The sequence below is a fragment of the Crotalus tigris genome, unplaced genomic scaffold (assembly GCF_016545835.1).
Source record: "Crotalus tigris isolate CLP2741 ecotype Arizona unplaced genomic scaffold, ASM1654583v1 scf7180000017744.3724543626:3957646, whole genome shotgun sequence".
Classification (NCBI taxonomy): domain Eukaryota; kingdom Metazoa; phylum Chordata; class Lepidosauria; order Squamata; family Viperidae; genus Crotalus; species Crotalus tigris.
In genome coordinates this window covers 3952553-3966656 of record NW_024096611.1, presented here as the reverse complement: position 1 = coordinate 3966656, position 14104 = coordinate 3952553, and the positions used below count along the sequence as shown (strand labels likewise).

At 37.6% G+C, this 14104-nt stretch overlaps 2 protein-coding genes across 5 annotated transcripts in view; one reads left to right on the top strand and one right to left on the bottom strand.

Annotated features, from left to right (window-relative positions):
• RHOBTB3 (Rho related BTB domain containing 3) overlaps nucleotides 1–14104 on the top strand; it is an 86205-nt gene that overhangs the window by 819 nt on the left and 71282 nt on the right. The gene's annotated exons all lie outside the window — the stretch shown is intronic.
• On the bottom strand, nucleotides 267–13108 carry SPATA9 (spermatogenesis associated 9). The gene is made up of 5 exons (XM_039340448.1): nucleotides 13048–13108; nucleotides 12140–12228; nucleotides 5760–5987; nucleotides 2429–2524; nucleotides 267–686 (listed from the first exon to the last, which is right to left on the bottom strand). Exons 1-5 carry the CDS (start codon nucleotides 13106–13108, stop codon nucleotides 459–461), a joined length of 702 nt encoding a protein of 233 aa, XP_039196382.1. The 3' UTR covers nucleotides 267–458.

Here is a 14104-nt window from a genome sequence, read left to right as displayed (position 1 = left end):
TCTGATCAATCCATGGATGTTATCAAATATTTTAAAATAAATTTTCCTTGCCCAGGTAATGTGATAATTTTTTCAACATTTAATGTACCTTTTTATTTAATAATATTTTTTCCTGTTTTGAGATGAAAACTTTCTGAAACTTTTACGTGAGACGTGACAAGTCATTTATTCATAATTCAGTTTTTTTTCCTCCATCAAGCAGCTTCTAAAGCAGTCATGCCAGGACTTACAAAAGTTGCATTCTCTTTATTATCAGCCTGGAAAAAAATACTTCATTTGGACTTCTGCCTTTGCAAAATGTATCTTCTGTATGCTTTGCACAGCCTCAAAGCATATAAAAACTTGGTAATTCTCAAATGGAAATTGAGAACCATGTTTATATATTTGTGTATTTAATAAAACAATGTGGATATAGGCTGAAAAGTCCAAGCTGGGCCTATACTATATAAAAAGAACCATTATTGTTCACTTTCTTGATCCATTGCTGCAAGTAGAGTATGGATGCTTCCACTATTTTGTGATGCTTTAACAGGAAACATTGAAGACTCTTGTTGAAGGGGGGGAGTTGCTTCAATAGCTCTGGAAAATCCATTTTCATCCACATCTTCACTGCTGCTTTCCCTAGAAGTGTCTTCTGTTTGACTGATGCCTTTTATTTTTGCCAGCAATTTGTTAATGGAGACTGCCTGTTTACATAAAAAGAGATACTTTTGTTTAATTAACTTTAGAGAGTTTGGCATAGTACATTTTTTCTAATTTAAGAAGAGTGTATTGCCCTGTAGTTTTAGTACTGGCTGGACTGCCTTAATTTTATTTATTAAATTTATATACTGTTCATCTCCCCCATAAGGTGACTCTGGGCCTTAATTACAGCAAAATAATAAATCATTGGAACAGTAAAGCTATGACAGAAATGAATAGGGAAGATTGACACCAGGTGGTATAAACTAAAAACTGAACTGAAACTGTTCCCCCTTGAATAACTGGGGATGGGGAGTCAAAACCTCAAGATGTATGTTGCACATCATGAAAAAGGGATAGTCTTTGATTGTGTAGTTGTGGCTGCCATCTTGACTTTTCTGACCTATACTAGATTACCATCATCTGTGATGACTGTTTGGCTGTCACTTCCTTCTTTTTTGATTCACAACTGAAAAAAATGCATTTAAAAAAATGCAGTGGCCTGATCAAATTTGGAGGCATTATTGAGAGGGATAATGGTGGCTTTATCTTCCCCATTCTCTTTTTCCTTCTTCAAGCCTACATGGAGGAGGAATGAAAAAGTTGGAGAAATGGAACAGCTCTATTTTTGTGGTTGTTACAGCCTCCCACTTCTTTGTAGAACCAACAAGTAAATTTATATACTAGGGGATCAGTAAAATCCAGAGCTAGCTGAGATTCTGGATCAGATGAGACAACTTAGTTTAGGCTGTTGTGCTCTTATATGAAGATATTCATTGTATTTTGTTCTGATGTTACCTACCTTCAGTATAATTGTTGATAGAAAGCTGATATATAAAGCAAATTAATGTTTTGTGCATTTTAATGACTTTAATATAAAGTATAATGATCTGCAAATAGTTCCATTCTTGGTCAGTTCTAGTGTTAAATCAATGAATTCTTTTCACCTAAGTTTTAACTGTTGATTATAATTGATTTTATTTTAATTTTAATTAAAATTTTGCTGCCACATTTTATATTTTATAAGCTGCCTTTATAACCCACATGGAGCAGAGAATAAATTTAAAAATATGAAAAATTAAAAAAATGAAATTTATATTTATGACTTCAACCAGAACCTTGAAAGAAGATTAGACTGTATCTTAACATTTCTTAAGACATAATTGCTATAACTATTTTATTCATTCTTACTCATTGTTATGGTAAGACATAAACACTATAAGTATATTGGCTGGCTTCTTGTAGAAGAGCAGATAGGGCTGGGGACAGAGTTAAATCCAATCCCTCTTGAATCCATTGATCCTTATCTGATGCCAATTTAGTTTTGAAGTCTAGTTGACTAGATTCTCATGTATAGGTTTGAGAAATAAATCTTCTGAACTGCAACTTAACGTATGGCCCTGATTCTTTGCACTGACAGTTCCTTCATCAAGCTAAGTCATTTGTAACCATGGTTTGTAACAATCATGGCATATGGGATAGTCTATAGTTGGTTGTATTTGCCAAAACACATTAGTTATAAAGCAATAATAAAGTAAGGCTTATTATTCACAATTTACTAAACACATCTAAGTTAGAACCAAACCATTTTGTGGCTTAATGTGATGAACTCATTTTTTTCTCATTAGTAAAGAGATATGAGGTCTATTGCTAAGATTCTATAATTATTGATTATGAGTTTACTTGCTGAGAATAAGATGGTATTTTGTATGAAAAAAGCTAGAGTAACACTTATTTATTAACCCACCAGAAAAATTAGTGCTGCATAAGAAGCACACATTATGCTGGTAAGGGCAGCCTTTGCTGGGTAGGAAATGATATCATAAAAGAAGACTTTCTTGTCCTGAAGAGAGAAAACAGAAAGAGAAAAAAAAATCATTCATCCATTTTATAATATGGTGGGTGTGATCCTTTCAATTTTAAATCCCACAGTTTTCAGTAGAAGAATTAAACAATTGTTCCTTAATACTGTAGTGTCACAAATTGTTAGACAACATATGAAGCTGTCTTTTATATCAAGGGGATTGGATACTGAATAATAATAATAATAATAATAATAATAATAAACAATATACTACAAGGAGGAGAAATTGAAAAGTGGCTAACAACTGGGAAAACCTACCTAATAATGAAAAATCCAGCAAAAGGGGCAACACCAGGTAACTACAGGCCAATTACCTGCTTACCAACAACATTCAAATTACTAACTGGTGTGGTAGCTGATGCAGTACAACAGCATCTAGTTGAAAACAATCTCTTTCCACCTGAGCAGAAAGGAAACCGCCCCAATAGCAGAGGAACAAAAGATCAACTCCTAATAGACAAAATGATCTTGGAAAACTGCAAGAGAAGGAAGACCAACCTGAATGTGGCATGGATTGACTACAAAAAGGCATTTGACTCTCTGCCACATGATTGGATAATAAAGTGCCTAGAAATAACAGGAGTCAGTAGAAACATCAGAAAATTTGTGCAAAGATCGATGGCACAATGGAAGACACAGTTGCAGATCAATGGTGAGAAGCTGGGAGAGGTTAATATCAAGAGAGGAATATTTCAAGGAGATTCATTATCACCATTACTATTTGTTATTGCACTGTTTCCTCTGTCAACAATACTGAATAACTCAGGACATGGCTATCAAACATCAAAAACATCTGCCAGACTATCCCACCTCCTTTACATGGATGATCTGAAGCTGTATGGAAAAACATTATCTGAAATAGAATCGCTGCTCAACACTGTCCGTATATATAGCCAAGATATTGTAATGGAGTTTGGCTTGGACAAATGTTCCACACTTACTATCAAACAAGGAAAAATAGTGAAAACTGAAGGAATCAAGATGCCCCACGAAAATAACATTAAGAGTCTGGATGAGGAAGAGTACTACAAATACTTGGGTATCCTTCAAGCTGACAACATCAAGCACACTGAAGTCAAGAAAAAGATTAGAGGTGAATACATCAAGAGAGTGAAGAAGATCTTAAAATCCAAACTCAATGGAGGAAATACCATAAAGGCAATCAACACCTGGGCAATCCCAGTCATTAGGTACACAGCTGGAATAGTGGACTGGACTCAAGCAGAACTAAAAGCAATGGATAGGCAGACCAGAAAAATAATGACAATGAATCACGCCCTTCATCCACGCAGTGACATTGATAGACTTTATCTACCAAGGCAAATAGGTGGGCGTGGAATGCTACAAGTACATCAGATGGTTGAAGAAGAAAAAATGGCTTTGGAAGAATATCTGAAGAACAATGATGAAGATGCACTGAAATTAGTATATCAGGAAGGCTTACTAACTACTGGAGAGACCAAACTGGCCTACAAGAAAGACCAAATGAAGAACAGAATAGAGGCATGGGAAGACAAAGCACTACATGGCCAATACATGAAAAAAATAGCTGGGAAAGCAGATAATAATAAAACCTGGCAATGGCTAAGAGCAGGAAAATTGAAGAAAGAGACCGAGGGACTAATTCTGGCTGCACAAGACCAAGCCTTAAGGACAAATGCATACAAAGTCAAAATTGAGAAGACAGCAACAGACAGTAAGTGCCGCCTATGCAAAGAAGCTGAAGAAACAGTGGACCACTTGGTAAGCTGTTGCAAGAAGATTGCACAGACTGATTACAAGCAGCGGCATGACAAAGTAGCAACAATGGTGCATTGGAAGATCTGCAAAAAATATCATTTGCCTGTAAGCAAAAACTGGTGGGATCATAAAATAGAGAAAGTCATAGAAAATGATAAAATTAAACTGCTCTGGGACTTCAGAATTCAAACAGACAAGCACCTGCAACATAACACCCCAGACTTAACAATTGTCGATAAGAAAGACAAAAAAGTCTGGATAGTGGACGTGGCAGTGCCTGGAGATAGCAGAATAGAAGAGAAAGAACTGGAGAAGATAACAAAATACAAAGACCTACAAATAGAAATAGAAAGACTGTGGCAAAAGCAAGCAAGGGTAGTACCAATAGTCATAGGCTCCTTGGGTGCAATCCCAAAACAACTGGAGCACCACTTGAACACCATTGGCATTGACAAATTCGCTATTAGTCAATTGCAAAAGGCGGCCTTATTAGGAACTGCTTCCATCCTGCGACGATACCTGTAATACCATCAAACATCCACATCTGCCTATCCCAGGTCCTGGGTAAGGACTCGATAGGTAGACAAAATGCCAAATCCAGTCTGAACATCTGGCTGACTGTGCGATGAATGATAATAAATAAATAATAATAGTAATGTTGAAAGGGACCTTGGAGGTCATCTAGTCCATCCCCCTGCTCAGGCAGGAAACCCTATACCATTTTGGACAAATGGCTGTCCAATCTCTTCTTTAAAAACTTCCAATGTTGGAGCATTCATCGCTTCTGGAGGCAGGTTGTTCCACTGGTTAATTGTTCTAACTGTCAGGAAGTTTCTCCTTAGTTCTAGGTTGCTTCTGTCCTTGATTAGTTTCCACCCATTCCTGGTATTAGTAAGTAAAGGACCTGGTGCAGCTCTTTCATCTATTTTTTCCCTTCCTATTAAAGAAAAAATGGAGCTAGGAGAAAATAGACTCAGAGTTTTATCTCACTAAGAAAATGCAGTTTCCTGATTTACTAGGAATCATTTTCTAGTGATTTAGCAAGTTGTTCAGCTTATATACCAAGTAAATTCAACCATTTATAGTCGCCTCTGAGCACAATCTGTGCGGAGTAGCACAGCCAAGGACATGGCAGCCGGGCAGTGGGGACAAGACTCCGCCCTTGCACCCCATCGCACGCAGATGATGCTGTGAGGTGCGGGTGGAGGGCACAGCTGCCATGGTGCTGCTGGGCCGCCTGGGCAATCTGCTGTGGCGGGCCATGGAGGCGGTGGGTGGCCTTGCGGGGGATGGGGCGGAGCGGGTGGAGCACGGAGCGGGACGGGCGGGGTGGCAGGGTGGTTTTGGGGCACTCAGTCTCTAAAAGGTTCACCATCACTGAGCTAGACTGTAGCTTAGTGACATGTTTGATGTTAGCACTTTCAGAACAGAACTTATTTAAGAGGTTGTGTGAGGGATAATTGAATTTACCTACTTGCATCCTATACAATGGCTGTTTAGGAGTATTTGATGTTCTCAAAAGGCGTCGTGATAAGATATTTAGCTCTGTTAATTTTCTAGCAAGCTGCGGCTGTAAAACTTTTGCAATGGAGTTTGAAGACCGTGATAGTGTAGCTAGCCCATTCAAAATGATAGCTCCATGAGCTGAATAGAATGCCCTGGTTATTACTGATTCAGATTTCTGCACCCTGCGATCTGTTTCCTGAAACAGAAATAAAAAAGCTTTTGGATTTAGAATAAAAGTAGTCAATTTGTTGTGTGAAAGATAGTAACATACAGTTACATGCCTATGAGTTGGATATATTTACATATAACATACATAAAAGGCAGGATAAAAATATAATAATAATTACATTCAGAACAGTAAAATTTGGAACTAAAATAGTCTATCTCTGCTACAGAGAAGTATTTTATAATTCTAATATTACAATTCCAAAAAAGTTTTATTCTAATAATGTCAGTTATTATTTCAATTGAATAGAATCACTATTTCTAGTAATTTTGTTAGCCTTTTTACATAGGATTACCACTGAAAAACAGAATAAACTGTATTAAATAAGAGGTTAAAGACTAAGCATGAATTTATGTATTGCTTATCCCCTAAATGCTGTCAAGATTATTACTGCAATTCAGAATTGTATTTCTTGTTCATTCACTGAAAACCAGGAGGGAAATGTCATTTTAGAAAAACAGCTAGAGTACACCAAACTTGTGGTTTGGGAGGAGTGGTCAATACAAAAATTTAAAAAACATACAAAAACCATCCTCGGGGAGCAGTTGGCAATAGAGAGGAAAAAGTGGAACTGGGAATGGGGGATAGAAAAGGGCCATGTATGCTTGGAGCACCCAGTGGCTTAAATTTTAACAAGGGAGTGCTTGTTAACATTTTATTTCCCATCTGTACATAAATAAGAAACAACTGGAAGCCTGGAGGCAAATCTGCATTTCCTGTTGTCCTAATGCAAACACGAGCCACTCATCGTTCTAGAGGAGTGGAATATACAATCTCTTCCTCAACTCACCCCTAGCCTGTATTGTCTCAAAAGGTATTTTTCCACTTCCTGACAGAAGAAGCGATAGCTATTGGTTTAACCCCCGCACTTGGCACTTGTGTGCCTTATCCTGTATGTAGGACTGATATAGCTAGTTTTAGCCAGAGAAACTCCATTTTGTTAAATGTCTATGGACATTCTCCATTTTGTTAAAAAAAACACCTTAATTTTGTTCACTTCACAATCCTTAGATGTATTCTCTTTGGACTTCTTATTCTGGGGCCTCATAGCCTTGCCCTAAAATTCCCAGAAGGCTACGTGATACCCTTATCAAGGAATTTGTACCAGGCCAGAAGTTAAGTCAGAGTTAACTTCCCCTATCCTGTTGCATATAGTTAGAAACTTTTGCATACTTAATTACTAGCCTTATCAGTTAGGGACAGAAGGACGAGGGCTATAATATTTTAGTAATGAATCCACTTCTGGGAGGGCCCTTCTCTAGCAGGGGTGTGAATACTTTGTCACGCATTACCTATTGCTGTTCATTGCCTAACAATTATGTGCCTTTGTTTTTCAAAGGGGCATAAAAGCTATGCTAATTTGTGATTTAGCCCCAAAGAGCACAACTCTTTGCACTGTACAGAATAAACAGGTGCAATTTCCCACCTTGTGTTATAAATTACCTACTTCGTACCAGGGAAAAACAAATTCAGCATGGGGAGGGGGCAGTACCTGGTTTGGCCAACAGACTTGTGCAACTACTGGGTTTGAAACTTGCCATCACAACTTCATTTACATTTTCCTCCAAACTAACCCACTTTTTCACAGACCCTTTTTTTAAAAAAAGTTAGATTGCTGGTAGGATGAGGCAGAAATCTTTCCAAACTAAAGCAACTACTTGAATCTTTCTGCCAATCAAACTATCTAAATTTTGCTGTCTCTTGGTCCTCTGGAATGCAGCCCCTCCCTCCTAGGAATCCAGACTATATCCCACCATAGGCTGGCTGTTCTATAGCCAGAAGGGCTTGTTCTGTGGGAGAAGGAGGAGGAGGAGGAGGAGATGATGATTTTTGCATAATCCCCCTGCAGTTCACTGCTCCTGAGGCTCACCCCATGTCTGAGAAATCAAAGGAGTTTGTAAGAGGAAGTGTTTGCAAAAGTCATATCCAAGGCCCTTGCTTCAATGTCAGCACATCACTAAATACTTTAAAACAAAAACATCCTTATATATCCAAAACAAAAGATTTGTAGTAGTAGTAGTAGTAGTAGTAGTAGTAGTAGTAGTAGTAGTAGTAGTAGTAATGATGATAATAATAATAATAATAATAATAATAATAATAATAATAATAATAAGTGTGGCCTTACCAAGGCATTGTAAAGTGGTATTAATACTTCATGTGATCTTGATTCTATCCCTCTGTTAATGTAGCCTAGCACTGTGTTGGCCTTTTTGGCAGCTGCAGCACACTGCTGGCTCATATTTAAGTGATTGTCTACTAGGACTCCGAGGTCCCTCTCACAGTTACTACTATTGAGCATGGTGCCACCTATGCTGTACTTGTGCATTTGGTTTTTCTTGCCTAAATGTAGAACCTTGCTTTTTTCACCATTGAATTTCATTTTGTTAGTTAGTGCCCAGTGTTCAAGTCTGTCCAGATCCTTCTGTATCTTAAGCCTGTCTTCTGGAGTGTTGGCTATTCCTGCCAGCTTGGTGTCGTCTGCAAATTTGATGAGTTCCCCATCTATCCCTTCATCCAAATCATTGATGAAGATGTTGAAGAGTACTGGGCCCAGAACAGAGCCCTGGGGCACCCCACTACACACTTCCCTCCATATAGATGCAGTTCCATTGAGGACCACTCGCTGAGTACGGCCGGTCAGCCAGCTACGGATCCATCTGGTGGTGGTTCTGTCTACCCCACATTTTTCTATCTTGTCAAGTAGTAGGTTGTGATCTACTTTATCAAATGCCTTACTGAAGTCCAAGTAAATTATGTCCACAGCATTCCTCTGATCCACTAATTTTGTCACTTGGTCAAAGAATGCAATAAGATTTGTCTGGCATGATCTATTTTTGACAAACCCATGTTGGCTTTTAGTAATGACTTTGTTTGCCTCTAGGTGTTCGTTGATTCGTTGTTTGATTATCTTTTCCAGGATCTTCCCAGGTATTGAGGTCAGGCTGATAGGTCTGTAATTTCCTGGATCCATTTTTTTTCCTTTTTTGAGGATGGGAACTACATCAGCTCTTTTCCAGTCCTCTGGTAGTTCCCCTGTGTTCCAGGATCTTTGAAAAATATAGTTCAGTGGCTCCGATATCACATCTGCCAGTTCCTTGAGAACTCTGGGGTGTAATCCATCTGGTCCTGGCGATTTGAACTCATCTAGGCTGGACAGGTGCTCACTTACCATTTTCTTGCCTATCTTAACTTGTGTTTCTATTTTGTTTTTTATGGCACTATTTTTGATAGGTTGGTCTGGCTGACTGTGTCGATGATCATATAATAGGAAAATGGAAGGATCTTGGAGGTCATCAAGTCCAACCCCCTGCTCAGGCAGTAACCCTATACCATTTCGGACAAATGGCTGTCCAGTTTCTTCTTAAAAACTTCCAGTGTTGGAGCATTCACCGCTTCTGGAGGCAGGTTGTTCCACTGGTTAATTGTTCTAACTGTCAGGAAGTTTCTCCTTAGTTCTAGGTTGCTTCTCTCCTTGCTTAGTTTCCACCCGTTGCTTCTTGTCCTGCCTTCAGGCGCTTGAAAATAGCTTGACTCCCTCTTCTTTGTGGCAGCCCCTGAGATATTGGAACACTGCTATCATGTGCCCCCTCGTCCTTCTCTTCATTAAACTAGACATACCCAATTCCAGCAACCGTTCCTTATATGTTTAGCCTCCGTCCCCTAATCATCTTGTTGCTCTTCTCTGTACTCTTTCTAGAGTCTCAACATCTTTTTTACCGTGGTGACCAAAACTGGATGCAGTATTCCAAGTGTGGCCTTACCAAGGCATTGTAAAGTGGTATTAACTTCACGTGATCTTGATTCTATCCTCTGTTAATGCAGCCTAGCACTGTGTTGGCCTTTTTTGGGCAGCTGCAGCACACTGCTGGCTCAATTTAAGGATTGTCACTAGGACTCCGAGGTCCCTCTCACAGTTGCTACTATTGAGCAGGTACCCCCTAACTATCCTGTGAATTTGGTTTTCTTGTATAAATGTAGAACCTTGCTTTTTTTCACCATTGAATTTCAATTTTGTTTAGATAGCACCCATGTTTCAAGTCTGTCAGATCCTTCTGTATCTTAAGCCTGTCTCCTGAGTGTTGGCTATTCTGCCAGCTTGGGTGTCGTCTGCAAATTTGATGAGGTCCCCATCTATTCCCTTGTCCAAATCGTTGATAAAGATGTTGAAGAGCACTGGGCCCAGAACAGAGCCCTGGGGCACCCCATTACACACTTCCCTCCATGTAGATGCGGTTCCATTGAGGACCACACGCTGAGTACGGCCGGTCAGCCAGCTACGAATCCATCTGGTGGTGGTGCTGTCTACCCCACATTTTTCTATCTTGTCAAGTAGTAGGTTGTGATCTACTTATCAAATGCCTTACTGAAGTCCAAGTAAATTATGTCCACAGCATTCCTCTGATCCACTAATTTTCTCACTTAGTCAAAGAATGCAATAAGATTTGTCTGGCATGATCTATTTTTGACAAACCCATGTTGGCTTTTAGTAATGACTTTGTTTGCCTCTAGGTGTTCACTGATTCGTTGTTTGATTATATTTTCCAGGATCTTCCCAAGTACTGAGGTCAGGTTGATAGGTCTGCAATTTCCTGGGTCCATTTTTTCCCCTTTTTTGTAGATGGGAACTACATCAGCTCTTTTCCAGTCCTCTGGTCTTTAGATCAATTTTCTATTTTCAAGAAAACTAACACAATCTTTCTGCAAATGTTGACATGTTTACCTGATTGTATTACTTCAATTTTATTTTAGAAGCCATTAGGTAGATTTACCAGACTGGAGATGCAAAAGTCTAGATGTCAGCAAAGAGTTAGGTGTTTGTGGAGTTCTTGATGCTTTCTGAGCTTGGTTGTTTGCTTGCAGTCATTTCATTACTCAACTGAGCAACATCTTCAATTAAGAGGTTTTTTTAATTGACATTTAGTGATCCAGTAGATCTTTGCAGCCCATATCTGGTAACTCCAAATTTACAAGATCTCCTGCACTTGGGTTTTGGCAATGTCTTTATGATGGATAAATATTGTTATGATATTCTTTATATGAGGATAGATAGATCTATGTCCTTCCATTTTATGACTAACATCAACATTAGTTAAACTTTAAAAGTTAAAGTAGATATTTTGACTAAAATACATCTACCGGTACTTGTAACAATAGCTTTCACCCTTGCAATTGAGCAACTCTATTCATGTTACCTGCCTAACTACAGCTAACTGTGAGTTGTCCAAGCCAGTTTCTTTGTTTGAACAACATACTGAACCATAAACTGATCACAGAGTTTGCAGAACTTTAAGGCTAAAGTCTGGTTGGCTAGCTGGTGGACCAATATTGGTGGCTCAATACAATGTACCTGTTATACCCAGTATTGTATGCTATTACATTATATTGTTTTATGAAAATGAAGGCAATTTCACAACTGTGTTGCACACTAGGAATAAATATTATCATTTGCTAAAACATCATTTTCCAACTTGGTTCCCTGCCACCTACTTTTGCATAGACCTTCTCATCTTAAGGCAGCACTATCATTACTTAGTGAAATGGCCAACATTTGCCAAATGTTTTATTTCACAGAAGGTATATAATAACCCCCCCATCCCTTTTGCTCTGTTAAAACAAATAGTTGCAACAACCATCCAAACCAACATGACTGATAAAAAATGTTGCAAGGAGACAATTATCTATTCCCCTCATTTCTATCTCCTCTGCAAGCTATTTTATAAGATGGCCACTGTGACAGAGATAAATTCAAGGTCATCCTTATTCTGATATAAATTATACTTGTACATTTTTAGTATGATATAAAGGTACAACATTGGATACCTGCATCACTGAATAATTAAAATAGTTTCTTTTTGTTGCTTTTAATCATACTTATTTCTTATATGACACTTCACTTAAGGTACTTATACTAAAGAAAATTAAACTAAACATGACATATAGAAGTATGCAATATTATAACAGCTTTTAAAATATATTTAGTGGACTGAATATCTTTACTGTCATATGATAATTTTTTCATTGCAATGCGAGACTTTGCAAAATGGAAAATAAATACTAAGCATGTTATGAAAATGTTTGAACATTTGAAATAGCAAGGAAATGTAGTAGTCAAGAAATATTACCTGGTTTGAACGTGTCAGCCTCAATAGATTTGGAAATTCGTCTCTAATCTCATCTATAATTTCCAAGATGGCTCTCTGTATAACTCCAGCTGAATTGAAATACAGTAGTTAAAATAATAAAATCCTGATCTTCAGAATTAAATTTCAAATATGAAGCACAGCATATTTGTAAAAAACTGGGTTAAATGAGGTATAATAGCAGAAACTAAAATGCCATTCAGATTTTGTTAGGCCCCATTCATGAACACCAGATCCTACCCAATTTGAACTATATTCCAAAGACTGTGGTGATTATGTCAAGTATCAATATTCCTTCCTCTTTTTTTCTGCATTGTATAGTGGCTCAGTCCCAGGAATTTTGGGAGTTGGACTAGAAGACCTCCAAGGAACCCTCCAACCTTATCTCTCTTTTAATAATCTTGACTAGCAGTAATTTGGAGAAATCAAAAAACTATTGCCATCAAGAGTTAGCTAAATGGTGGTATGGCTTAGGGCAGCTTCTTATATGTATAAATTTTATTTATAGTCAATTTTTAGCCAGCTTCATCAGATCTGCCTCCTGTTTCTAAGGGGTTAATAATTTGGCAAGACTGTGGACCTTCCTTACTAACTTCCTTTACTGTTGACTGAAATTGCAGGGGCAGCTGGAGGCACTGAGATTTCAGAAATTTCTGTATGGTAAAATATTATGGGAACTTAGCCCATCTCTCACATATTTCTAAATGTGTAGGCAGTTTACTGAAACTTCTCACTCAATGACATTTCTCTTGGAGTTTGGTTATCCTAGTCAAATTCAACAAAGTTATGTCTATGTGAATGTGTGTATTTGGTAAAAGCTAGATTTCTTTTAAATGTTTGAAAATTTAAGATGAAAATATTCTTAGACTTAGGCATTGAAAAATTCATACCTTGTCCAGCAAATTTCCTGACAATCTCCCCACATATCCAGCCAATTGGCCTAAGAGCCATTTTTTTATACTTGCTACCACTAGAAGATAGTGTCTTCCAATCAAACAAATGGTTCAGGCCACAAATGACAGTATCCCATACATATGCATATAGCTACCTTCAAGGCATGAGACCTTTATGAGAACATAATGTACCTCTCAAACTCAGTACAGCCAGAGGCAATCAGTGTGTATCATGTATACCAAATTACCCTCATTTTAGCAGACAGGACTTTCAAATAGTTCCAATATACTGTATGAGATAACCTGAAAACTGGGACAACCTCACCAGATTTATAATCATTAGCAGTCTGAAACTCAAAATTCAAGACTAATGGGGATGGGGGGAGGGAACAGAATTTCTGGGTTATAAAAAATTCAGAACAAATGAAATGTTCCAAATTTCATACCCTTGAATTTTAAAATGCAAGCCTCTATTTCTCAAGATCAGGACTCAAGATTTCCTGATTTCCATCCCATTTCGTATAAAAGTATTTCGATTTCAGAACCCCTCCAAAATGTTTTCATAATTAATTCTCTTTCCTAAATTTCTCTCTTGTATTCCCTAATTGTGATTGCCTTCACATGAGATTACAGACTCTCAAGCATTACATTATATGCAAATTAGTTATTGTAATAACTAATAGTATTGTAATAAAAGTTTGAAATACATGTTATTTTCAGAGAAACATATAGCTGAAAAGCTCATATGATTCAGAGTTACACATGAAATGTCTTAGATCTGAAGGTCAAATAGAAAAAGCAATGTTTATGGAGATTCTTAATGTTACAAAAATAACACTCATTATTAATGACTGGTATAGCACGCTGCTTTATATAATACACCAATACCGTGTCTGATTATTCACATTTAGATGAAATAATTTCAGCAAGCAAATATAAAAGGAAAAAGTCACTTTATTTTGATAATATCCCCTTTTCACATGACAAAACATATTTGCACAGCTTTCTATGTTATGAAATGCCACCTCAACATTTTATTTTTTTAAATCCATTG